This window comes from Lathamus discolor, chromosome 3, assembly GCF_037157495.1.
Source record: "Lathamus discolor isolate bLatDis1 chromosome 3, bLatDis1.hap1, whole genome shotgun sequence".
Taxonomy (NCBI): domain Eukaryota; kingdom Metazoa; phylum Chordata; class Aves; order Psittaciformes; family Psittacidae; genus Lathamus; species Lathamus discolor.
The window spans coordinates 21,223,808-21,251,333 of NC_088886.1; the positions used below are offsets into that span (position 1 = coordinate 21,223,808).

Sequence of the window (27,526 nt, forward strand, 5' to 3'; positions counted from 1 at the left end):
TGCACCTGCTGCTGTGTGCAGGGAGGCTGCCACACACTACTTCTACCATAGCTTTTCTGGTTCTGTTAGGAAATCCAGGCCAAATTGGGAACTGGAGCTCTATGGGGCAGTAACTTCTGGTGCACTGGTGACTGGCAGCCATCAGGTCAGCAGCCACAGCACAGCAGTGCCAGGTGGGGAGGAGGACACCTGCCCAAAGACTAGCTCAGATGAGCCAGTTGCAGGTCCGGATATCTGAGGCTTGTTTCAACTCAGTCCAAACCACTCCAGTCTCAAAATCAACTTGGAAGCTATTCTATTTGCGCATGTACTTCTTTTGGCAACCAATAAATAATAAGGAAAAAGCTAATATTATTATTATTTCAGCTTCAGAGGGGCAAATAATCAGCTTTGTAAGGAATGCAAGCTTGGCTGACTGCTGAGGGCTTTGCAGAGATACCTCATTAAGGGGAGATGGGTATCTCTGTAGGCTGGACTGCTGAAATTTAACTGCCCCTTGCATCCAGCCTGGTTAGCAACCCTAGCACACAGTGCCCATGGAGGGTCAAAAGCCAGATCAGCAGGGAAACAGGCAGCTAACCCAGACACACTCCAGATTCCCAACCTTTGGCTCAGATCTGAATGAATCGCTTACAGACCAATAAGAGAAGTCACAGAAACTCATCAGACTTAGACTCCCAGCATCTCCTTCCCACCCCCAGCAGACACCTGCTCTCTGAAGCACAACTCACCAACTTGATGTCTTTTCCCTACAAGAAAAAAAACCTTTCCCCACCCCTACTTTAATAGCCTACACCAATTAGCCCTCGTTAGCCCCTGAGCTCTTTCTGACCATCACCCTTGCTTTGCAGTTGGGTGTTTTCCCTACTAAGCCCAGCTCTTCCCCCCCAGCCCCGCAAAAGTGGTAGGATTCAACCCTTTCCCTCCCGCTGACTCCTCCCTGCTGGTTACCCACATGGGGATGCCCAGCCCTCCCTTCTCTTCTTCCTGAGTGAATACCCTCCCTGGACCCTTCCTGCCCCACTTTAAGCCCCATGCTGGAGTCTGGCCAGCCTGGTGGGGTGTAGGAATCTGGGGGCAAAGCCAGAGGTGCGTCTGGCCTCTTCCTGAAAACCACCTCATTTCGAAGTCTTTGTGGATGCTTCCTGCCTTACGCTCCTGCTGAACTTGTTTGCAGCTGCCTGTGTTGACAGGAGGATCCTGTGGCTCAGGCAGGATCTGGACACAGTGTCCGTCTCTGCCTGGCTCACTGTCCGCCTTGCACAGGTCACGCTGCAGAGGGGTCCCCATCCCCACTGGGGTCTCTCTGCAGTCCTCCCAGCTGTCTGCATGGCGTTCCCAAGATAAGCCTGCTGCTCAGGCAGCCCCAGGCCCTGCTCCAAGTGCCCCAAGCAAAGCTCCAGCATGTTCCCAGCCCCAGCCAATGCTGTAGGACACCTCAGGGCAGCAACACGTGACACATGTGTGGCAGCTTATGGAAAGCATCGGGGAGTTTTTCCCCCTTTTATTGAAAATGATAATTTCTATTCTAGTGCAAACACTGTACATTTTACATCACAAAGCAAGAGATAATTTACAGGATACACTTCCGTCTGGGAATACCTCCCATGGCTTCATGTGTCAAGCTCCACCAGCCTTATCAATCATCCATCCCTGTCATGCTCAATAATTCCACTTAGAGTGAATCAGCCACATATTTCCGGGGTGTGGGGGAGGAAGGAGGGCTGAGAAAGCAGCATTCTTACAGAGCAGCCATGAGAAATGTGCCTCAAGAGCTTTTTCTCCCCTGCATGGTACCTAAACTCGATGATAACTGGGGTAACCATTGCAACTTCATGGAGCTGTAACTGAAAGTGTTAAAACCCTGGAGAACTCCATGCTTTCAGGACAAGGCCCTTAATTTGCACATATATTTACATGGTTCAATAAAATACAGATTAAACATATAGTCACAAAATTTTGCTTTGGCTTGATAGACAGCTAGATAGACACTGCCCATTGGCTGAGATCATCAGCAATTAAGAAACAAACAACAAAACCTGTCCATTCACCCAGCTGGACTCAGCTCAGCAATCCATGTAAGCAAAGCAATATTCTCTTGGTTGCTCTTGATGTCACCCAGCTCAAAGGTGGTGTAAAGCTCTCATCTGGACTGACAACAGCCGAGTCAGCTGTGATGGCATTCCCAACCAGGAAGCCCAGCCCAAGGCAAGACCCAACTAAAACTGGAAGTGCAAAAGCTTACACAAGCTTCCTGCAGGAGCAGCCCCATGCAAGTCAGTTCAATTCCTCACACAAATAAAGTGAGGAGGGTGAAGAAAGGTTTGCACAGGCATTTATGTGAGTCCCTCCATGTAAACATCACAGGGTGGGGGTAGGGATTGGTATCTCTGTCCACAGATGAATAATGGGAGACCAGGAGCTCCATGCTCTCTGAACCGTCTCTTTGTTAACTTCAGAAACAGATGCCTGAACACAAACACCAAGGAAAGTTGCTCAAGGTGATTTTAATGCTGCAGAAAAGGTGAGCAAAGACTAGGGGAAAGCCACTGGCCACCAAGATGCTGAAGGAAACAGCTGAAACATCGAGGATGAAAACTCAGCGAACTCTGGCCACCATATGGGAGTTTGTTCAGGCTGCCGTCACTGCTGCGATGTTGGTGTTCGCATAGGAGGGCAGCAAGGCAAAGAGAGGAGAAAGCACCAGGCTAAGGCACTCATCAGCTTCTGAATAATGTTACATTGCACTGGGTCATTTTTGTTTCTGATCGTGCAGGACATGTTTTTCCATAGCCTTCTCTGTTTGTGTAGGCACAGAAACCAAGCGTGAGTTTCTAAGTGAAGGCTGAGTTTTCCAACATGATCACTTGGCTTTAGAAGCTGGAACCACACTACTCATGATAGAAATATTTTGGTTTAGAGACCTTAGAGACATTAGCTTCTCCAGACTACGGAAGGCCAAAAAAAGGGATTAAAAAGAACATTATGGATTTCATTAAATGTAGTGCTTGCCCAGCCTCACTTCCCTTGCTGGCGTTCTATCTACAAGTGTGATGTGTGATCTTTAGCTTTTTGTCCTGATCACAATTAAATTTATTTCCTCCCCTCCCCCAAATATCCATACAGGGAGAAAAAAATAATCAACAACCCAGGAGCAACCCAGGAGCAACACACAGTCACGAATGTAACTTACACTAGTTTGGATTTGGGACTTTTTTCTCAATGTTAGCTCAAATACTTTGGCTGGATTTCCATTCATTCTCTGCCAGTTTAATTTTCACCTTCACTTTAAATTTATTTATTTCTCATTCCCTGCAACGTGCTGGTTTAGCCTATCAAAGCCCACTCACAGACATCTACACATGCCCAGCGTGTCTGCAGGAAACACCATGATGGAAACCTAAGCCACTCTACCGGAAGTATCCTTCATGACTGCCCTTCACTATCCTTCCCCTATGGTCCAGCCTGGATCACAGAGTAGCTCTGCTGCCTTCAGTGGGACTATTCCATGGCAAAATCCTACTCAGTCTGGGCAGGTCTCCTGCATAAGCACTGTTTGCAATGAATATGTCCAATTATCCCCCCAAATTTGAAAGAGGCAGGCATCACCAGCAACATGAAAGATCCTCATTTCCTCAGGGTGCTTGAAAAGAAGAAACCTCTTTTGGGTTGCATTGGGTCTGTTTTTATGGAAAGAGGGAAATCGGCTCCTAATCAGCTCTGCAGACTCCAGAGGGAGAACAGCAGGTAAGGAGGACAAAGGACAGTGGTTAAGACTATAGGACAAGTCATAGTGGGCAGTGTTATGGGAACTGGAGGGAAATACGGTCTTCATGTGGGATGCTCCCTGCCGAGACATCACTTGTCCTCAGAGGGGCTGGCTGAGACTTTCCATGGGGATGTCCTTGAGTGTTCTCAAGAGCCACATGAACCTAAGCAACTGGAAAGGAGATCCTTGTCTTATTCTATAAAGCTGCAAATTTCCATGGGGAAAGTCTGCAAAGGACCATGGCTCCCTCCAATGCCATATCTTTGGAGTTTCTCATGGGAAGATGCGAGGTGGCCATTTCAAGTGCTGCTCAAGGCTACAGAGAAGAGCCCTGACAAGGGCGAGAGTCTGTGGCTGGAATTTCAATGCACAGCTCCAGGAACCTGGATGCAGCACAAACATCCCAAACATTTTCAATGGATTTTATTTTGTTTAATAAAAAACACCAACCAAGCTTGCATGTATTATCTTATATATATAAATATATACAGTATATATAAAACAAATGCATCTGGACAACGCCTTTCCCTGTGGCACAAACTGTAAGGCATAGAAAGGAGTGTCCTAACAGTCCTATTCTTGGCACTACAGAGCGATCCCTCCGGAAGGCCCCCCTCCCACCTCACACCCATGTTGGCTTTTCTTTCTTCTTTGGCTTTTTGAGGGAACAGTGCTGGGAATACTCAAGAAAGCAATCAAGCGCTGCAAAGCCTAAGGAGGCCTTCCTCATGTATCAGACTGGTCCAGGCAACCCGGGCAGAATGACCCCATCTCGTTGCACTAATGGGTTTCTTGCAGACTAATGGTAACGGTGCTGCCTCTGTGGCACAGGGGACTGGAGGGATGGAGGGTCAGGTGGATACAACAGAAAGCTGTGACCAAAAAAACTTCTTCTTCTAGGGTGAGCTGGGGCAGGGGGGAGAGGAGCAAGCTTTGTATCTCAGCATGACGGTGGGTGGTATATGTCCATGGGCTGAGATCAGCAGAGGTTTTTTTTGCAGTCCCATAAAAAATGGAAACCAACAAGGGTGAGACTGTCCTTTACTGAAGAAGCTCATAGTATATTGAGCAGAAGCAATAAACCTGACAATTACAAGAAAAATAAAAATGGTGGCATTATCCCAAAAGGAAGGAGGAACCTTGTTACTCACGAGCGGTTCAGTTTGCTCCCAGTTTGGTCCCCATGTCAGTTCTGGGTTAGGGTTGACTTTTTTTAATCTTTTTCTTTTCTTTTTTTTTTTTTTTTTTTTGCTTTTTTTGTGTGTGTGTGTGTTTTTTTGGTGTGTTTTTTTTCTCTTTTAGCACAAAAAAGTTGCAAAGCAGGACGGGTGCTGTTGTATTTTCTCCTTCTGCAAAGCAGATGCCTCCAGTCATTAATTGACTGTGGGCACTTGATTCCTCTGTAAACTATATTCCTTTGCCTTCAGTCTCAGGTTGGCAATACTGTTGGCCATATTCATACCCTGTGCTGGGCTGGCATTGGTACACGTGGCGGAGTAAGTGGCCATGGCACTGTGGGATAGAAAGAGAGAAACGTCATGTCAGATTGGTCTTCACACCATGCAGAGAGCAGACATGCACCAGAGTGAGGTTAAACGCTGGGGTTTCTGTACCTGCAGGATGTGAGCAGGAATGATCACTACTTTTTATTTAGCACCCCTGTAAATCTCTCCACTGCAGTTCACTTACCCAGGGATAGCCGATGCCAAAGCTGGTTGAAGTCAACAGGAAAATTTCCATTTCCTATTTTCTAACCCAAAAGGTTTACAACAAGGTCAGGGCTCCCAGCCCGCCACTCAGACCATTGTCCTTATAAGTATTCCTACTGGAGGCAATGTCTTTTTGATGAGAGCAATTGCTGGTTTTATTGCTTGTGAAATCACGTCACTTCTGAAACACATGTTACATTAAAGAAAAGCTCTGGGAAAAACCCCTTTCAACAATTGTGATGCCTTTTGGTTTCAGCCTTTTGGAATGAAAATTTCCACATTTTTTTCCTTCAAAACTTCAGCTGATCATAAAGAACATGCCCTAAAGGCTGAGGGAAAAAAGAAAAACCAAAACATATTTTCTCCCTTCAGATCATGACTTTATTCATTGAAAACATTACTTTTGCCAGTGGAGGCTGAACAAAGATCTGAGTTCTTTCTTATCCTACCAAATATTTGCCAATCTGCTTTCCAGACCACTAGAAAACTTGTTTAACCAGTGTGTCCCAGGTTTCTGGGAAAAGCAACCCTCATCCCCCCAAAAAGCAAACTATCTGACCCTGCTGCATTTCCTACACAGGGGTCCACAGATCAAACCCATTTGAAAAACACTGCATGAACCAGAGGTGCCCATTTAACACAGCCAGCATGTTCCAGAGGAAATCACAAATCCGCTCATGGAGGCAAGCTCAGCTCTGCTGCTGACCCCTTCCATCTGCTTGCCTGGGTGGCTCCCATCTCAGGCTCAGGGAAAGGCTCTCCTCCACCCACAGCCTAAGAAGACCTTTTTTCTTTTTAATATGCTTTTTACACTCTTTTTTTTCCAGCTCTGACCTCCTCGACTGGAAGAGCCTTTGCAACAGCAAATATCCCTTGAGGGACGTAGGCATCTGCTGCACAAACAGATCCAGTCTGTGGGCATGAATGTTTGCTCCAAAGCACTGCTGGTATCTCTTGACTTCACAGGACAGAGCTAACCTGCCAGGAATTTAAATGCAACCCAGTACTGTCTGAATCCTCAGCCTCCAGGAGATCCAGATCACCTAATACTTGTAGGTCCCATCTCAAGCCAAATGACTCCTATTTTTCACTTTAGTATCAGGGAAAAGAATATCTTCAGGGGAAACTGTCATCTTTGCTTCAAGACCAGTGGAAACACAAGAGCTCACGCACATGGGAAGAACAGGTAAGACCCGTACATATAAAGCTATTTATACCTATTCAGGGGAAAGCACTGAAAACTCCACAGGGAAGCAAACATTCAGGACACTTTGAGAATCTCTAACAGGTACTAGAAGGACACAGAGATATTAGAATGCACACATCAAGATACAGGCTTGACTCAGCACAACTTGGGGTGCATCAGCTGCATTTTGCCAGGGTCCAGGACGTGATAGATCAGGGTGCCTAGAGCCCTCCCCAGGCAGCTCTGCACCCCCTCAGTTCCCTCTCTGTGGCTGGGTTGGTGACTTTACCCTCTCCTCCCCCATAAGTCAGCAGCAATGTGAGAAGAAGCCAAGTCCTGCCTGCAGAGGCATTGCAAAGTTTCAGGTGCATAGCTGATGGCTGCTCAAGCACCCGTTCCCGCCTGCTTACCCAGGGTGCATCCCCACCATGTTCTTGTGCTGGAAGAAATTAGAAGAGGCTCAAGGATACTCTAGATTAGATACAATCAGAATTTTCAGTCTTGGCTGTAAACTGTCCCCATTCAAAACCAGACTGCTACCCAAGTCTGGTCCAAAACTCCAGGAAGCCTCCGGCTCTCAGCCCCCCAGAGGTGTAGGGAACATTACAGTTGTCCAATGAAATCTCTGCTAAACCAAAAACCTCCAGAAACACTCTCGTTTAGCAAGTTATTCCACAAGGAGCACTACACAAGAAGGCTGTCTCCAAACATCGGTCTAGCTTGATGGTTGCTCCGGAGACTCTCCAGGTTCTAATAAGGGTTGAATTCACCCTCCTGCCCCGCTCCCTCCACCCTATTCAGGCACAGAAAGAATCTCCATCCTCTACTCAGCTGCCTGCTGTCATGAAACACAGAGGAACATGATGATCTTAAGGTCCTTACCAACCCTAACTATTCTATGTTTCTGAGGCCTAAAATCTTTCTTTCAAATTTGGGTTTCAGTGGCCCATGGAGTCAAAGGCTGTTGGAGTGGGAAATGCAGGCTGACAGCACGACTGCTAGTCTTGTTTTCTTAGGAACCTATGCTAAAAAATGTCTAAGCAAAACATTTCAACTTCAAAAAAATAACAGTATCTACTTGGCTATCTATGTGTCACGGATCTGCAAATAGCTTTGGTTGACCTGTGGCTGAATGTATTTGGAGAATAAACACAGTGATTGAAAACTTTCCCCAGATCTAAGAGTAAAACCAGCACCAACCACGCAGCACTCAGCCCTCTCTGGGACTAGCTGTTAAGTCAAGGGCTGGTACAGCAGCACAAGGAAGGTGGGGAGGGGGCAGAGGGCCATGCAAACACTCTGCGTGGATGTTTTTCTCCAAGTGTCCAACACTTTCATAACACTACTCAGTTCAAAGCTTTAATGAAGCTGTGACAACCTGGCCCAAGTGCCTTTGAATACAAATGTGATTGCTAGGAGATGACCAGTAGGATTAGAAAGCCTAGGGAGCATAAAGTGTCTGAGAGTCCTGACCAACCCACAGCATGGAAACCAGCTTCTCTGCTCCTCTGCCAATGCCTCCTACTCTCCTACCCCTACTCTCTACCCAGTGGGAGGGTGACAGTCCATCCTGATTTGTCTTGTCAGCCAGCAGGGAAAGCTGTAAGCTACAAATGTTTTTGCTGAAACATCTTGGCTTAAGACAAGATATCAAGACTGTGAGGATGCATCTTCACACCATGGAGAGAAACAGCCAGGTCTGGACCTCAGGGGGAGAAAAATCATCCCTAAGGCTTTCCATTCTCTCTCGCTCTCCTTTCATACATCCCAAATGGCTTGGGCTTCTCATTGCCCAGAGTGGACCCAGACAGCCCAGAGAGTGTGCCCCCAGCAGTTACCTTTGCAGGGTCTTCTCCTAGAGGCTGCTATGAAGCCCCTTGTGTAAACAACATCTTGGGAGGGACGATCTATTTTTAAAAGTGTGAGAGGTAGAAATAAGTCACAAGCATTCAGTAGGGACCTGGTACTGGGACCAGAGCAGTCTCTGCTGGGTGGGGAAGGCCCTGTGCTTCTCTCCCCTGCACTCACCACCCAGACTCCTCTCTAAGAAGCTACACTAAGGAGCAACTCACAGAGTGAAACCTTAACCCCAAAAGGGGGATTTTGCCAGACAGCAGTCCTCAGCTAAAATCCAAAGGATAAGGGCCATCTCTAAGACCACATTAGTGGTCATCAAAATCATCCTTTTCAGTACCTGGAGTGGGTGAACCTATGACTTCTTGTTCTGGGTGGATGAAGACCACCCCACCTCATGGCACTGAAGCAACCAAGGAAGAGAGGTCCTGGGTATGGTGTGACTCCTGAGCTAGTGGGAAGATGGCTGTGACCAAGCCAGATGAACACGAAGAAATCCAGCCAAAGGTTCCAAGGTCCTGACCAGCAATGAGGCTGCTGTGCTAGTAAATACCCACCAACTTCATTTTTAACTGCTTATAAGCCAGCTGACTCCCCGCAAAACAACACAGCCTGTGGATCTTGTGTCCGCACCCAGTTCCTGCTGGGCTGTGCATGGCATGGAGGAGGACAGGGAGACCTGTGATGTGCTTGGACATCCCAGATCCTTTGAGCAGCTGGGGTTGCCACATCTGCACTTCTTTCCTGCTGCCCCTTCAGCAGCACTAGCCACAGATGGACACTGAAGACCAGTCTACCATCCAGAGACACCTGGTCCTTACTGTGGGTAAACCACAGCACAGCACAATGGCACACCTCGTACATACACATGCTTGTTCTGTAGCAACTAGAAAGAAATTGCTCACCAGTTCAGTGCTGACCACTGATGGGGGGATTGGGAGCAATATGCACAGAACAAGTTCCCAGCCCTTCCATGCATCCCAACCAGTGACTGCCATGATACAGCCACAGAACTCCCTCTTCTGGCCGCTGTATGGCGGCTGAGCTTCCTCAAGTCTTCTGCCATCACTTTCCCCTGGACCTGTGTGTCCCACGGAAATGTTTCTTCCTTGCTCTAAACCGGATGCGCTAGGGAAGCAAGTGCAACCCCTTCTGTTTCCATTTATTTATACCTGATCCTCTCTCGAAATTTCCTGACCTGCAGAGGGACACCACCAAAAAAGAAGCCTCAATCTCCCAGAAAGCCACAACAACGCTGAACCAAGCCCACCTTGCATGCCTGGCAGTGAGATGGAGTGGAATGCGAACAGGTAAAGAAAATCAGTGCGGTGGACAAACTGCTGTATCCTCCAGTTGCCCCACGTAAACACAAACATCACTTTAGAGCTGTCTGAGGGCCACTCTCAGGCTGCTCTATACTGTGCCCGGAACTGGTCAGCCCCAGAGGGGTTATTCACTCACCTGTAAGGTGAGGCTGTACCCCAGGAGAGATAGTCAGTGGGTCTCGGAGCTGGGCGAGGTACTATGGGCTGCTCCACAGCGGTCACATCCCCTGAGTAGGATTTGAGCAGAGAGGCATTCTTGCTGGCCAGCATCGCTCTCTCATTCCGGCGAAACTTGGCTCTCCGGTTCTGGAACCACACCTGGGGTGGGAAGCACACAGACACACAGGCCATCACAACCAGCTCTGCTGTGACACTCACTCTTTCATCACACCACCTCTGCCCTGCTGGGCAAGACAGGACTCTGTAAAAGCATGCTGTTTTGGCATGCCTGTCGCTGGAAAATATAATGACAAGACAATCCTTGTGTCTGCCCTGATAAAGACCTTACACAAGGAACTAGCTCAGTGAGCATACTGTGGGACTAGGTCCTGTGCTATAGGCAGCAAGGCCTGGGAGTGCTGTAAACCGTCATGTTCTATGGTTTACCATGACCTTCAAAAGCTGCAGGCTTGCAGGCTAAGAGCTGAGCGGCTCAAGATAATGTGAGCAGCCTGAGCACAGGACATACAACATCTTGGCCTTGAACACATCTGACAGGGCAGGTGGTAAGTATGGTGGCAGATCAAGTCTAGCAGAACTCCTCAAGGCATGGCACGCTTGGGTTTGCATGACAGCATGACCCGGAAGCTTGGTGACCCTAGTGTGCCATACAGACCTCAGGGATTTCTACTGCCGTACTGGAATGGCCTGATAACCCCTCCCCAGGTGAGGTGTGTCTTGATACAAGCTGTGGTGATTACCTGAACTCTGGCCTCAGTGAGATTGACTCTGCGTGCAAGGTCTTCCCGTACAAAGGCATCGGGGTAGTGTGTCCTCTCAAAGACCCTCTCTAATGCCTGGAGCTGGCTGCTGTTGAAGGTAGTTCTGTTTCTCCTCTGCTTTCTTTTCTTCTTCTCTTCCGAGTTCAGCTGATCATCTAGGAGAGACAATTGGAGATGTGAAAGGCTAGAAAATTCAGGTCCCACAGCAGTGGGGTGAATAACCTCAACGGTTTCAAAGCGGAAAGGGCTTAAGAAGAGGTTTGCAAAATATCAAGACCACACCTTAATCATGCCATGTTAGTCCTCATGTAGAAAGGAGGTGGAAAGTACATTGACCCCCCGCACTTATTTCCCAGGATAACTGTGTAAGACTTGTACCAGCTCTTTCAAGCTGCCCCACACCTCAGATTCCTTATCTCTAAAAAGAAAAAAAGAGTCCAAAATGCATCTTAGCATTCCCAACAACCTTAGAAACATTTTCTAACCATAAGAATCATGAACCCCTGGTCTCTTGGCTTCAAATTTCCAAGGACTGCTCTTACTGGGACATAATACAGCTCTCTGGGGCGAGACTGAAGAACAGCTGTGCATTCTCCATCACACTCTTTGCCTTGCCCAAGCCAGCAAGGTGGCAAACCACAAACTGTGCATCCCGTAAAAGCTCATATTGTTTTGTACCTGATTTCTATTTACTCCAATAATAAATCAGTATATCCACACATCCGGAGTCACACATATCACTACTACCTGTGCTTACCTACAATCACTGGAGTAACATCAGTGCTGAGGTAACTACAAAATGGCTTTCACTAGCAAATACTTGCTCTGCACCACCTCTCCTTTATCCAGTGCTGTTGCACATGCCACGGTAGCAGCAGCAATGAAGGTATCAGTGCATGGCCACTTGCAGGTACTGGTAAGCAGTGAGATCCAGGGGTTTGAGTGCTCTTTATTAGGGCAATCAGAGGCTGCGACACTGGTTTTGCTTCTGCCTTACTTGTACTGAAGTATGTTCACTCATCACACCAGTCACGCACAGAAAACACTTCAGTTACTATGAGAAGCCACTCCGAAGGAAGTGGAGAGCAAGGCACCAGCCTGCGGGAGCAGGAGGGCACTGCTGGCTCTGTAGAACAGCCCCATTCAGGGTGCAGGATTAGCATGACATTCCCTTGCACTCGTCCCTCTTCAAGTTCTCCAGTGTGTGGGATCTCACCAAACCATCCAGGCTTCTTGTGCTCCTGCAGCCCCAGCTGCTCACAAGCACACTTGGCAGAGCCCCAGCTGGGCAGTGTCAGCATGGTCCCACTGCCCTACATGGCAGAACAGTAGGTACACCTGGGAGGATCTGAGCCAATACATATGCCAGGATGCATCAGATTTTATCAATCATTGTACCTAACAATGCATACGCTAGTGCATTATATTTTAAGTTAATCACAGCGCACCTTGGCCCAGATGACAATCTCACCACTGAGAGTCCAAGGGCTCGACCTGCTATATACAGTTGCAGAATGTCCCCTCGATAGTCATTTCTTTTGTCATATACAAAAATGACAGCTCCCCTCATCCTCCCGTTCTCCAGGGGGTATGTAAGGCACAGGGAGAAGCTGACAAGGAAATTAAAGTCTGTGGTTGTTGTCCTCACCACCTGTTTGTGCTGCTTTTCACAGACCATCTGGTAACAGTTAGGGCACCTGAAGGCCTTTGGAGCAAGGCCCATCCATGCAGGAACAAAAGGACATTCCTCTTAAATTAAAGTAGGTTTTTCAAATTCCTGCAGGTTTACGGCTCCTCCGTTCCCAAGCCTTCTCCAACAGCCTAAAGATCCCCAGAAGACTCTTTTCTAGCTTGGGGATTCCTGGGTGCAAAAATACAACCTCGGTTTTCTTGTAACTGAGAACAAGTATTTGGAGACCTATTTTAAACAGCATATTGAATTATAAAGCTGAGCTGGGAAGGAACTGGCAGAGGCAGGAATGTGCAAAAAGTAAAACCCCAAATGTGCATGGGAGTATCAGGACATTAAAATAAGGCTACAGGTGACTGTATCCTCCTCAGGTGGTGGGAAGCAAAGCGGTTGATGCAGAGGGATAGGATTTGACCGCGGCTTGTGCAGAATACCATGCATGCATTTCTATGTGGTGTGGGTTTTAGTGCTGTCAAAGGGACTGTCCCTTATAAAGAAGCAGAGAAGTCCTGCACGTTCCTCTCTTGGCTCATCATCAAAGCCTTTACAAAAAAGGTCAGTGATTTTCCCCTGGTTCTACTGGACAGCTTTGACATAGTTGTGTCACTTTGCACTACACAACACAGCAAACAGCGAAGAATGAATCTCAGGGCACGATCATCCCTCTAAATGGCAGAAACATTACGAGACCTTACTGCCGTAGAGGCCAATGTCAACATGGGTGTCTGGCCTCCTTCTGAGTTATCCATTTGATGCTGCTTTATGATCTAAACTCTGCCTATGTGGACTGGATGAACAAATCAATAAAAGCTTTTGGGACCCCTAAGGAATCCCCTCTAGGCCTTTGAAGATGACACCTGGCTGGAGGGAGCCCAAGCCCAAGGCCGTCTGGCCATTGCTCAGATCCTGTGTGACAGTTACACATGAAGAAGGGTGAGCACATCACTCTGGGGAGCAAGAAGAAGGGCCAAAGCCTGTAAAACACTGGAGAACAAGAATCCCTCTTGCCAGGCACGTTAACACAACTTGCTTGGTTTCCTCCCGGCGTACAGCGAGACACTGGTGATTCACAGCTCACCTCGTAATTACTGGACCCAAAAATAGTAGGGCAAAGAAACGGAAAGTTGCAGGCAGCGGCCACGTTGCAGTGACTCACAGTTGGGTCACTGTTGGCTAATGCACCTCCAGCATCGGCTGGTGTGGAGCAGGGATATGAATCACCCCCTTTTTTAAACAGGATGTAGCTGGACAGAGGTGGTTCAACAGCAAAGAGCAACCTGTTGACAGGCGGGTTGGGATTTTGAGGTCTCCTTTCACCACACCTCTGAAACAGCACAACACAGCTAGATCCGAACATCTACAGAAGTCACATGGGTCGCAGGAAAAAAATAGTAATAGCTGTATTAGCCTGGAGTGCTGCTAGGTTGATCATTCCTTGCGTTTTGCCATGCAAACATGCCATATGTTGATTACAAACTGCTAACTAGGGATTGCAGACACCTAAGCCCCAGATGTCTGCCAATGTCACCTTGCTCACAGCACTCACTGGCTGCCTTCAATATGTCAGCGGGGTATTTTTTTTTCCCCCTGTCATTATTTCTTTATCAGCAAACATCGCTGAACGCTGAAAAATGGTATTCCTAAACAGTGTTGACAGCACTAGTGACTGGAGTCAGCAGAAATGGAGAGAAGAGGAAAACAGCACTAAAACTTTTTAGATAGGTCAGAAGTCTTTCACCAACATTCTTTTAATCAGAAATATTTTATTACAAGCAGCGTTCTCAAAAGTTGAGCTGCCTACAAATGCATCCCCCAGGGAGATCGAAACGCACGCTCTTCTCTCAGGAACGTGATGTTGGAAAATGTGGGAATTTAATTTCAAAATCCCAACCTTTCATGTTGGGCTGGGGGATTTTGTTTCCTGTTTCCACATTTGTGTTTTCCTGTGTTATTTCTAAATTCACCCGCGACATGCAAATTCTGGCACTGTACACAAACACACTCCTGGGATGCACCAAAGCATTTTCAATTGCTCCTAAATGACACAGTATGAAATTCCCTATTCTTTTTTCTGTTGCTCATCACGCCTCCTCTTGCAACGAGGCAGATCCACACTTGAAGACGTTCTGATCCATGCTTATTGCACAGCAGCTGTCCTAGTGTCTGTGACTATCACTGACGTACCATCAGATGGCTCCTGTTGGGATGCCACATTGAAAATTATATGCATTATAAAACAAAACAGAGTCGAGAACTAAATGCCTACATATAAGTTACAAGATCAGTAATTTTTCCCACCAATATTTGCGACCACAACATATTCTGGATTTCCAGTTTGCAGGAATGCTCATGCATACTTGCTTTCATTCCAGGTCAGAACAAAAACTGATTTCCAGATGGGAGTTACTGTGTGGGCAGTTTTGAAAAGTCTTGACCAGTTCTATTAAGTCCAGAACCACCTATTATAATACATTAACTGGATATGAATTGAAAGTAAACAATTGGATTCAATTAAGTGAAAGACTGAGACGCTTAACCACAATATCATATACAGTAAGGCAGGAAAGATTTGTCACATCAGTTATATAAACTGTAAACTGAGAAAGGATTCCGGGAATAAAATACGGAATCACATTATCATCAGAGCCTTCCAAATAAGAATTTACAGTGAAAGTTTGAACACAGATTAAAGAAAAAAAAAGACAAATTATTTCACAGGAAAAAAATAATCTAGAAACTAAAACCACAGCAAATAAAAGCTATTAAAAAAAGAAAAATAAAATCCTGCAAGCCCAAAACCAAAGAGGAAGTTTTATTCAGAGTGGTGAAGAAAGAAAGGAAAAAGTAGAATCAAAGGGAGAGGAACAGGTTTTTTATTCGGTTTAAAATTAAATTTGAAGATGCTCGAGTAGAAATACTTCCACAGTTCGCCCCCGGCTCCCGGCAGACTCCTCTCCCCAACATCAGCCTTCCAGGCAGTTACGGCCCTTTGCAGGCTCATGTTCCCGTTTTATTCGCGATCTGCTTTGCTTTCGATTCATTATATCCCTTCAAAATATTGCAGCTCTTTGAGTGCAGGGCAGCTTTGTCAACTTATATAATAAAAAAATTGAAAAAAACAAACCCCAGATCCGAAAGGTTTGATGAAAGCTAAAACAAGGCACCAGAAAAGGGAGTGGGAAGCAGGAATGGGAACATTCAAAAGCCGATTGATGACAAAGCCTTGCCCTTACTGCTTTAAGAACGGTCTCAAGTGATTTTCCACTCATGGAGGATACTGGAGATGAGCCAGTGTGTCACAGAGCAGGGCTACCCATGGGCAGGGATTCCCACCACCATTGCTTGTGCAAAGACGAGATTATACCCTGTCTAAAAATCTGACACCAACACTGCTCAGCACCGAGATCTACCAGAGCAAGGCTCACCCTAAACAAACCAATCTCAACCTGAAAAGCTACTTTCCAGCCTGAAAACACCACTTTGCAGAAACAGGGAAAAGCCTCGCACCTCTATTTTCCCTCAGCTTGTTTTCCATGTCTTTGACCAGGCTGGACAGCCAGATCCACCCTGGAAGGGAAGCTGCTGATTTTGCAGCTTCCCTTCCCAAGCATCGACTGGAAGGACTCTGCTTCTCCAAGCAGCAGCAGCCCATTGCCCAGCAGCATCCGTTGTCTTCACCAGATGTGAGTAGGGACAGGAGAGTGGCAAGAGGACAACATTTCATGCTCAGAGCTGCCTTAGCTGTCAGATTTTCTAAAAGCTCCCAGGAGAAAACGAACTCCAGTTTATATGTATCACCATGCAAGGAAAGTATTTTCAAATGGAAGTAAGGTTTAACTTCAGAGTATGCAAATGCTACACAGAGAAGTTATAATTACCCTACACCAGACATCACAAATTTAGGCAACATGGAATGAATATGACTCCTGAAAAGAAACGAAGTATGTTAAGGTAGCAGATGCCTATTAAGTCATGTACTGAAGCTAGCTCTGATGAGCAGCGATAGCAAGCCCAGCTGTACAACTGTGATAACAGCAGGTTTGTATTTGAGATTACAGGTCAGACTATGGAGATTTTTGAACTAGCATTTTTCTCCCGTTACATAACACCAGCTGAGCTTTTTTCTAACCTTTGCTGTCTGTTTGTTTCCGCACGATCTGTTCACAAGTCCTCAAATTATTTCAATTATACAGAAAATTCAAGTATCTGAAGCTCCAGTCTCGTTAACATCACCAGGAACACAGGAAAAAACAAAACAAAAAACCCCAAAGAAACAGATGCTACATTCTCTTAAAAGCCTTTGGTTTTGATTATCTCTTAATCAGGTTCATTTTTTTGCACATAATAGGTTACTTTGTGCATGAGCATGGAACTTCAGAGAGGAAATGCTGAATTTTTCATACAAACCCTAAGTTTTAATATTAAATGGAAAAGTGTGTGTGTGTGTGTATTTTCAGTGTTTCATAGCGGGACTATGGCAGTTCCTATCCAAAGTGTCTGCAATGTGGAACCTATCAGGATAATTTTTAGCTGACCGCATACAAACAATTACATATCATTACAGAGCTGTGAATAGCTTTTGCATGGATAGCGTGCCTACAGTCTCCTGTTGCGTTTGGCTCTGCCTGCCAGACTCAGGGAACTTGCTTAGGTCCTGTACAACCATGGCTCACCAGCACCAAGGGCGAAACGCTTGTTGTTTTCCACCAGGATAGGCTTTTGAGCAGAGGGATCTCCCGCCTGTGCAATGGCCTAAAGGGACATTTCCGGGTGGGTTTCAATTCACAGCACCAGGCAGTGACTCTTGCCCATCAGGAACAAGGTCTTGGAATTGCGGCTTTCCCAGTGGAGAGCCTACAGACACCCCTGAACTCCTGTGGGCTAGTTTCTAGCATGCAAACAGTCTTCACCTGGACTTAAAAGATGCTGCAGGCACATGAGTGCAGAGGCATCCACTGTGCTCTGCTCTGCACTTTTGCAGGTCTACAAAGCTGGGGATCAGGTCCCTCTGCAACCCCAACCTGCCCTGCTCCTGATCTACAGATAGGGCAGCATGAGCTCCTCCTCAGCAGCTAAGAGTCCTATCCTATGGGAAATGTAAGACAAATCTCCTCTTCAGGGTAGTTCTACCTCTGGTGCTCGGTCTCCCATCTGGTTGGAACCTGCAGAGCATGTGGGCAGTTATAGCAGCTGTGTGTCCTCCCTAACCACGTCAACGTTCCCACTTTCTGGAGTTGATAAAGAAATGATGTTCGGGTGGGGTGGGGGGGACAGGAAACCCAAACAAACCAGTAATCATGATCCAGTGGAAATCCAGAAAGTCTCCCTGGAAAGACATGACGTTAAGTATTAATTACTGGGAGAACAATATTTGTGGGGGCAAAAGTATACATCCTTCTCCAGAAATTGGTATAAAGCCATTGAAAGTCCCCCTAGATCCCACAGACCAGTCTAAGTTCTGTTGTACAGCTCTGCTTTCATATTCACTAGGGTTTTCCTTCTGGGCATCCTACAGCTCATAAGGCACATGGCTTAGTCCTGCTCTTCTAACAAGACTTTCAGCTGGGTCTTGGGGTCAGAGTGTTCCCATAATACAATGAGTGCTATATGGATCTCATAAGCTCCAAGACACAGTATGTTATGCGTTTGGAATTCCTTGTATGCTTTTATACTTTGTTTTACATATTGTAATTTTTACATGCATTACCACATTGATCCTTGGAAAATTAATTTAAAAAAAATATAATCAAAAGCAAACACATATTTTAAAAGCCTGCCAGCAGCAAATCATGTTCTGTGAGACTGCACTCTGTAACTGAGAAAGAGACCAAACCACCAGATCATGGCAGCAATCCAGCAGGGTGGATTTACCATGCTTGGGAGGCGACGGGATCCAAGGGGGCTGTAGTCCACCCCAAGTCCCTCGTTAGGGTACCCCAATGCCGCAAAGCATTGGATCCATGACAGATGAGCAGAAATGCGATTGCACAGCTCCGCCAGCCAAACCCCACCACAGGTATCATAGCCAAAACAGGCTTGTGCTTCCCAGCACAGCACTCAGCTGCAATGACATCCAACTGCCGGTGACAGGATGACTACCAGATCTTCCCTGGAGAGCAGGTGCACCTCAGCCTTCACAGGCCGTTCCTTACTCTTGGTTAAGACCCAAAATCACTGCATGTGGCAGGGCTGAAAACGTGTGAAGTCACAGCTTTGCAAGGTCAGGGGTATGACTTCCAACGCCCACATCCTCTTCCCACCAGTTCCCCTTCCCATGCTATGTGTTCTGATGTTTCATCTTAGGAACGGCATTCATGCAGCCAAGATCGAACTTCCTAAACTCCACCCTACTCCACTGGCATTTTCTCATTTACAAAGCTGCCCCTCTGCTCCTGGCCCACTTCCTGCCCCAGTTCGTAGCAGATAACACCTTTCTCCTCTCCAGCACCCCTTCTTGTCCTTTCTACAAAGGCTTTAAAAGCCAAGTTGTGAAACACCACTCCTTTGAATTCAAACGTGCACGCAGTGTATATCCAAACCGGCACAACAGCTGAGAGTATTGCTCTCTGTTCTTAGCTTGACCATGTAACAAGAACGTCCCATGCAGGAGCAGACTGGTGCACCAGGAAGTATTCACATCCAGATGGATACCACCAGCTGCCTCAACAGCAGCGGCAAGAAACTATCACAACAATTAGGCAAGAGCACGTTATAAATCTATTCTCCACACTCATATCCCCAGCAGTGAGCTCCATAGGGTTACATGTTATACAAATGGCACACAGTATTAATTCCACATGCTTCCCTGTGGGATTTACCTGGTGTCTCCTTTCTCTGTGTACAGAGAAAGAGACCCACAGACCTACAGCTGGACATGAATCACAAACGTTATCACCTGTGCCCCAGGTTTCAGGGATCAATATGCCTTTTGATGCCAAAGTGCTGGGACAAGACTTTAACAACAAAACACAGAACGTGTTAGGGAGACTCATCCATTGTAGGGACCAAGCAATGGGATGGATTTTGATTCCTTCCATGGAAAGTGGTCCCTAAGAGAGAGCAAAACGATGCAGTGCTGATGCTTGGGCTGGGGGAGAAGGGGGTGTACTGGAGCCAAGAGCACAACAGGGACAATACTGAGGCTGCTCCAGCCCTTTGGGATGGCACACTTCAGTCTTTTTCGACATCTCTCCAGCTCTTGGAGGTTTTCCTGAGACCAAAATAGATAGAAAGCACTTTCACCCTCTTCTCATGGCCACAGGTTCAGAAGGTTGAGCTTTTCTGATAGTCCTCATGTAGAAGGATGCATCAGCCTGAAGCAGGGACCCTGCAGTCCTTCTCCAACTGCACACCCACCTGAACTCTGGACAACACGGCTTTTATTAAACTTGGTTTTCTATTTTTAAAAGTGCCAAAAAATCCTCATGAACTTCAGCTACAGGAACCTTCTACTGGGGAAAATCAGAGATATTTTTGCCAGAAACAGATACGTGTCAAAAAAACCCAACAAAAAACAACCCGACCTGAAAACCACCACTATCAAAAATAAATAAAGGGGGATTTCAAAGACAGAGCAGTGCTGCTTTCAGTGGGAATTTCCCTTCAGCCCGTATATACATCGCAGATGAACCACTTGGCATTTCAGGCCTTTCAGCTGGCTCATCTCTAAATGTTGTGGAGGCACAGGAATCTGCAAACATTACCCAGTGATCTCCCGCCCGCACCAGGGAAGACTGACTCAGGCTGACCGGCTTTGTGAATGTCTCCGCTTGGTCAGGTCTCCGTGGAAGCCCACCGTACCACTGAGAAGTGCCATTGTTAAATAGCCCCATCCTGACTGGGTCTGGAAATTCACTTGGATGTGCTTTTTTGGTATGTGGGACCCATGTGAGCAGACAGACAATGACCGGTGGGATGCACACGCCAGCTGGCCCCACTGGTAGGCAGAAACACTGTTCTCAATGGATATTTCATCTGTTTATTGTTGAAATCCAGGCCTGCAAACTGTATGGCACAGAATGACCATCCTGGGAGCATGGGGCGCCACAGGCCAGGAGAAAGAGAAGTGCAAATGACACTGAGAACATCAAAACCAGCTCTCCAAAGGCTGTGCTCCCCTCTCATTAGCATCCAGGAACAAATGCGGTTTGGCCAAATCAGTCCACCAACGCCATCGCTCCTACCAAGAAAACTGGACTGGCGCTGCTGCAGAGCTTTGCTTAGAAATCCAGATTTTGACTGCTAATGCATTTTATGGGTCCCTTTTGATCACAACTGGAAAAATGATGGCATCTGAGATCCAGAAATAACAGAACTTGACCCTGGCTGTCAGCAGCCAGCCCACCTGCCCCTTCCAAGGGCTGAGCATCCTGACTGGAGCGTGCTCCTCAGATGAGGGATGAAGGACCTTTACATCCTGCAGTGCTACAGGAGGCAAAGGGATTACAGCATGTAAGGCCATTTGAAAACAACTTTATCTCCTTCTCATGTCCACAGTGAAAACTTGCTCTTGTAAGGCCAGGGAAAGGGAGGAGGGACAAGGCTGCTGCTGGGCTCCAAGGGCTTTCTGCTGGACACAAGGATATTAAGCAAAACAGGAAGGTGGATAGGATAGACCATGGGCTCCAGGGGATGCAAAGGGAAATCAGGCTCAGACCCACCTCCATCCTTAGCCTCTTCTGGACAGTGAATGCATTTCACATTAGGTAATAAATTACTACATCTTATGTTTCTTAGTCTGCTGGAATGATGACTATTTTGGAATGTATTTTGAACGGTTCCCTGCCAGAGTCAAACAATCAGCTAGAAATTTTAAATCAAAAGGCTGAAAAATGGAAACCCCTGTATTTCCACAGAGTTCATTGCAGTTCGAAAAGCACAATTCCCAGCAGAGGAGGCAGAATTATGATTGTCAAAGCTCCTGAGAATTGGGGCAAATGTGCGATATGCTGGAAAAAAACAATTCTTAATACAGAGTAATAATCTTTGCCTCCAGGTGAAGAGCAGATTATAGGATATCTGCTTATTACTGCTCTTAATCTGGCTGAAATGTCAGATACTCTAACCCAGAGGATGTAACAATTTAGAGGACCTCTTCGGAGAAGAAGGATATCTCAGCCACAATACACTGCTTTCAGTCTGGTGCAGGGTTAGCAGACAAATGCTGCCATTCTAGCACAATTTAACAGAATTTAAGTCTTTTTAAAGGCTCTAGCTAATGAATCACTCCAGCTGCCAATCTAGCCACATCCTCACTTAAGAGTTGTATCTCAAAACCAGGAAAAGACTTGATGGCTCATCCAAGCTAGCACAGCTGGAGAAACTATGCACCATGCTGCACCACAGCCCCCTGCTCCAGCTGCTGCATCCTGCCTGCTGCGGGAGCCCAGATCAGTTAATGTGGATAATCAGTCAAAAGGCAATGACAGGTTGAGCAAGCTCAGCACAAACCCAAAGCTTGGATGGAAAGCCTCTGCTGATAAAGGAGACCATAAGTGGTCTGGTCTCATCAGAGCAGCCACAGATGGAACAGGTCCAAGAAATAAGCTTTTCTCTCCCTCATGGAGATGGGCTGTCTAGACACATTGGCAAAGCTGTGCTGCCAAGTTTGCAGTGCTGCATCCTTCTTGTATACAGCCTGTCGAACACAGCAAATTCCTGTCCCCTGGCCTGTGAGCATGGGCATTTCTTCAAACTTCCCAGTGTCAGTCATTTCCAGAAATGCCAATTACATTTAATGAGAATTTTTAAAACATTTTTCCACCCTCCCTTAGGAAAACATCTTACAATTTTTTTTGATCAATCCTCTGGCAAAATCATTTGCTGGTTATTTCAATACGCATATTTTTACTAACAATTAAGGCAAAAATAAAATCAGTTGAGTACAAAGTATTTTTAAGCCAAGAAACACTGATACGTGAATATGAATTGCAATGGAAACCTGAGAAAAATGTTCTCCAAATAATAAAAAAACAAAACCTATGGGAGTTGATGATGTTTTTCACTAGAAAAACAATTATGTTTCAGAATATTTAGAGAGAACATGCCTAGCCTCAGGGCCACATTCAAAACAGAGTGTACATGTAGGTTTAAAACCATCCAGACGAAAGCCCTCCTGGAATAAGTAAATGATTTTCCACCAAATTAAAGATTACAGGGCTGATTAGTGTATAGAATACAGATTTCTCCATCATCAAGGGTCCTTCAAACGAGCTAGAGGAACACATGTCAGGGCTGACAAAGGTCAAACAGCATGTGCAAATTCACTCTTGCACTGAGGTTAAGGTGGACTGACGCAACTTCATCAGTTCTCTGCCAGACTCGTGCCCCTGGAGCCCACACCATGTTCCAGCTCTTGGTGAAGCCGTATTTGGGAGAGGAGCTTTGGGGGGGGGGGGGGGTTGGAAACAGGCAACAAAACCAGTAAAAAAGCAAAGCTGGGGCCAGGAGGTATAGGAGCAGGGTGGGATTTGGCAGCCAGGAAAACTCCCCAGCTCCAGCTTTCTAAATGACTGTAGGCAAGCCAGCCTGCTCCTCTGAGCTTCTTTTTCCTTCCTTGCTTTGCCTTGCCCATCTGTTTAAACATTTCTCTCTTGGAAGATGTGTTATAGAATCACAGAATAGTTAGGGTTGGAAAGGACCTTAAGATCATCAAGTTCCAACCCCCCTGCCATGGACAGGGACACCTCAGACTAAACCATCTCACCCAAGGCTCTGTCCAGCCTTGAACGCCACCAGGGATGGAGCACTCACAGCCTCCCTGGGCAACCCATTCCAGTGCCTCACCACCCTAACAGGAAAGAATTTCCTCCTTATGTCCAATCTAAACTTCCCCTGTTTAAGTTTTAACCCATTACCCCTTGTCGTGTCACTACAGTCCCTGACGAAGAGTCCCTCCCCAGCATCCCTATAGGCCCCCTTCAGGTACTGGAAGGCTGCTATGAGGTCTCCACGCAGCCTTCTCTTCTCCAGGCTGAACAGCCCCAGCTTCCTCAGCCTGTCTTCATACGGGAGGTGCTCCAGTCACCTGATCATTCTCGTGGCCCTCCTCTGGACTTGTTCCAGCAGTTCCATGTCCTTTTTATGTTGAGGACACCAGAACTGCACACAATACTCCAGGTGAGGTCTCACGAGAGCAGAGTAGAGTGGCAAGATCACCTCCTTCGACCTGCTGGTCACGCTCCTTTTGATGCAGCCCAGGATACGGTTGGCTTTCTGGGCTGCGAGCGCACACTGCAGCCGGCTCATGTTCATTTTCTCATCGACCAGCACCCCCAAGTCCTTCTCCGCGGGGCTGCTCTGAATCTCCCCTCTGCCCAACCTGTAGCTGTGCCTGGGATTGTTCCAATGTGTTGTGCCATTCTCTTTGTAACACATCTAGTAGTCCCATTATTACAGTGTTTAGACAAAAAGCAAATCACTTCAAAATACAGCAGGAGTGGGATGCATTCACTTTACAATTGTGCCATTCATGCTGTTGAGTTTCACAGCATAAAGAATAAATTAACAGCAAGTAATTAAAATACTTTTAGTATATGGTAGAAGTGTACACAGCAGCTATTTCACTTCAGTTGCATGTGCAAATGCTAGCTGTTGTATTTGCAAGTATTGCAGACTGCATTTCCTAGCCGCCATCAGTGCTAACCGTGAGGTCTCACATCAATGCTGGCTCTGCTTTTAACTCTTTGTGGAAAAACTGTCAGGTTTGATGCATAAATAAAATGGCACTCAACAGCTGATGGGCACCACCACATCCCTGTGCTGGTACCTCCTCAGGCTGAGGCAGTGCCTAGCTTTTGAAGCTCAGGCTCAGTTGCCTCTGCGTCAGCCACAGCCACGTGATGGCAGATTAACACTAAGCATCACCAGCATGGGCCACTAGATTGCCCCACTGATGCCTGTCTCCCTCCCTCCCATGCACTGATGGTGTCTCACTAACCTCGTCAACCTAATGAACCATCATCCTGAGGTTTGGACATTTGGGTTGATTTAGACAGAAGCAGCTATGGAATGGGCCTTCCACTCTGTTCCACCAACAGCATCCCTTGATGGGACTTCTAAAATCACCATAGGAAAGAAAGCTCACTGGCTGCTCACTTAGGCAAAGCTTCACTTAGGAACTCTCTGCCAACCTCTCTGGGTACAGGAGTGAGTGTGCAGGTGACTCTGTGTCAGAGTTAGCTTCCTCCCTTCTCCTCCCCATGCAGCTCTCCATACATCTCTCAGAAAGGGATACCAGGGCTGGACTCCACGGCTCAGGTTGAATGTTCCCTCCTGCCAGCCACAGGTCCCAGCCATGCACTGGAGGTGCTGGCAGTGATGCTGAGCTAGGACTAGTGAGCAGCCGTGAGCAGCCATGAGCAGCCAGACACAAAGCTCCTGGACATGGGCCACCAGGGGCCCGCATTCCTGTGGGCATGTCCTCCAACCAGCCCCACATCTCAGCCCACTCAACCAGCTGTCCAGGCTCCCCCTTGATCAAAGAAATTGAATTCAAATGGAAAGATTGAGCCCCCACCATGGGAATCCAGTGCTCTAAATGCCAAGAACCGTACCTACAGCCTGGACAGAGCCTGGATTTTCTGACGTGTCAGCTGCAAATACCCTTCAATCCTGGGCACACAGAACACTTAGAAAGTGGTACTGAGTGGACTGAAACATCCCCCATGCAGGTCCTGGAACATGTAAATTGCTACGCAAAGGACCATTGCCATGCAGTGTCGTATGACACAGATCAGAGCATCCAAAGAGCCCTAAACCAGCTCAGAGAGAGCTAAAGCGGAACGGTCTGGTCCTGAAATAGGCCCTCTTTTAAGCACAGCCCATTAAATGTTTGCTGGAAAAACAGAAAAGCATTTTCCATGGAGAAGAGGACATCCAAGAAAAGCCCTTTCGGACATAAATTGGCAAGAGTCTCCCAAGCATTTATCTTCAGCATAGAATGTGCTCTGTCAGGAGGGCTGTAACTAACAATACGCTGAAAAACATGCCACAGACTTCCACAGTATTTTATTTGGCGCTAAGGGGTTATTCCTCAGCACAAAGAATTTGCAACTGGCATTGGTTAAACGAGAAATTACAACCTTCAAAAGACCTATTTAGCGTCAGCTGCAGAAAGTACGGAATTTGCCATCGGCTTCAATGACAACAGATTATGCCCCATAAAATGCTGCAAACACGCTCGGCTACAATGCTTGGCATGAGCTGCCAGTTCAGTGGGGGGACTGGGGGACTCTGCACTTCCTACTCCTTCTCAGGAGGCTGCCGCTTGCTTTAGGAGTGGTGACATCCCCCCTCCCCAGCTCTCTGGGTCGTGTGCCTGCCAAGTTCAGCCACAGGATTCAGGACAGGGCAAGCTGATTTCTACAAGGGCCTTACTGAGCTCACTGACTGGCAGCCAGCAGAGCCAGGCTTGTGCTGGCTCTAGTTGGGCTGCAGGGAACCTCCAAGCCACACAGCAGCATCTTGATCCATTTGGAGCAAGATACCTCAAGCTTGTTAGCCCTACAGCTCATTAGTGCTTATCAGAAAAAAGAGGGAAGTATCCCATTCCTCCAGGCTGGATGTTCAGCTGGGACAGACTGAAGTCAGCAGCATGGAGACCAGCAGGTAGGTTACCTGGCTCTGCTTCCAGCATGGTGATTTGGGAGCCCTATCGCCTCCTGATCCTGCACAGCTCAGCTTTGTGCTAGGACGAGAGGCAGCCATGCTGCCCCTGTCCTGTGGGATCATTTCCACCTCCCCAAGAGGAGCAGAGCTCTGCCAGAGAGCTCACCAGACCCTCAAACCTTTTCCCCCTCCATCTTGCCAAACACCCCAGAAAAGGAAACCTGAGTCAGGAACCTTCCTGGTGTTTGCTCGGCATGAGTTCTGTGTCCATGTAACACACGTGGGAGTGCTCTTCAGCGAGCATGTGTGTATGGGAAGGGAAAGACTGTCACTCGGCTGCCGGCATCAGGCCAGCACTGTCTTGAGTTAACCTGGAAAAACTGACAGAGATTCTTGATCCAGAAGCAATCTCTGCCTCAGCTCTCAGAGGGGGCTCTGGAGAGGTCAGCCTGAGCCATGTTTTCCTGCTGCAAACCCTGCTCAGCGAGCTTTAAAATGCTCCGTGTCCCCATGCTCTGCAAGAACTTTACTGTTTCCTTCCGCAGCCTGAGTCAGAGGCACACGGCTACAGCAGATCTACAAAGACAGAGGTTTACTGGGCAAAGACCCTTCATTTACCTTGCCCTGGCAGGATATTTAACCATTCCCTGGACTTGTGCAACAACAACAAAAACTAAAGGGGGAAAAGGAGTCTTTTTGCACATTGCTGCAGCCAGCAGCAGGCAGCCTGCCCTGTGTCAGCTCGCTCTGCTCCAGCACTTGTAAAACCCAGATGCTTGCACGGCAACTGCAGCCTTTGAGTTAACCCCTGCTTCTGCAAGCCCAGGAATTGTCACCTGGCTTGAAATTAAGCGTGTCTGTGAGCCTTTACTGGGCTGGGGGAGAAGGGATAACTTGCCCTTGGCTTTGCCACCCAGCTTTGTTCATGCACAGCACGACCAGCCAAAATGGGATGAACCTAAATGCTCACTCACCTTAAGTTGGACCCTCTGAGAACTGCACAATTGCCTCTGTAGAAGACTGGCATCAAGACAGGCTCTGGACAGACTATGCCTCCTCTCAGTGCACCCTCTGGAAGGTGGCTGAATCGCATCCTTCTGACTAATACACATTAGCCAGAGAGGTACTCTTTCTCTTTTTTTTTATGCCAGGTTTTCATGTGGCCCCAGAATCTGGAGCTTAAAAAAGCATTAAGAGCCATGGTGCTTCAAGAAGTTCACAGCTGAGACTGGCATAGCACATTCATGCACTCTGCGATGGTCCTCCCATAAAGGCTTTGGACACTACTTGCGAGCCAGGCAAAAGCTGGCATCTGGTAGTAATGGCCTAGCGTTATCCAGCTGGCTCCATTTTAAAAGCTGAAGTGTGACAGCTAAACCCATCTGCAGAGCCCCTTGAAGCTCAAGCCACTTGCAGTCAGGCACATTAACTACAGGCTGAAATG

General features: G+C 47.2%; 1 protein-coding gene across 1 annotated transcript in view; it reads right to left on the reverse strand.

Moving 5' to 3' along the window:
• Positions 1-4,175: 4,175 nt before the first annotated feature.
• PRRX1 (paired related homeobox 1) overlaps positions 4,176-27,526 on the reverse strand; it is a 40,742-nt gene continuing 17,391 nt past the window's right edge. The window contains exons 2-4 of the mRNA XM_065673980.1: positions 10,764-10,939; positions 9,980-10,161; positions 4,176-5,281 (exon numbers count right to left, since the gene is read on the reverse strand). Coding sequence (XP_065530052.1) covers positions 5,143-5,281; positions 9,980-10,161; positions 10,764-10,939 — 497 coding nt within the window. The 3' untranslated portion in view covers positions 4,176-5,142. The remainder of the gene's footprint in view (positions 5,282-9,979; positions 10,162-10,763; positions 10,940-27,526) is intronic.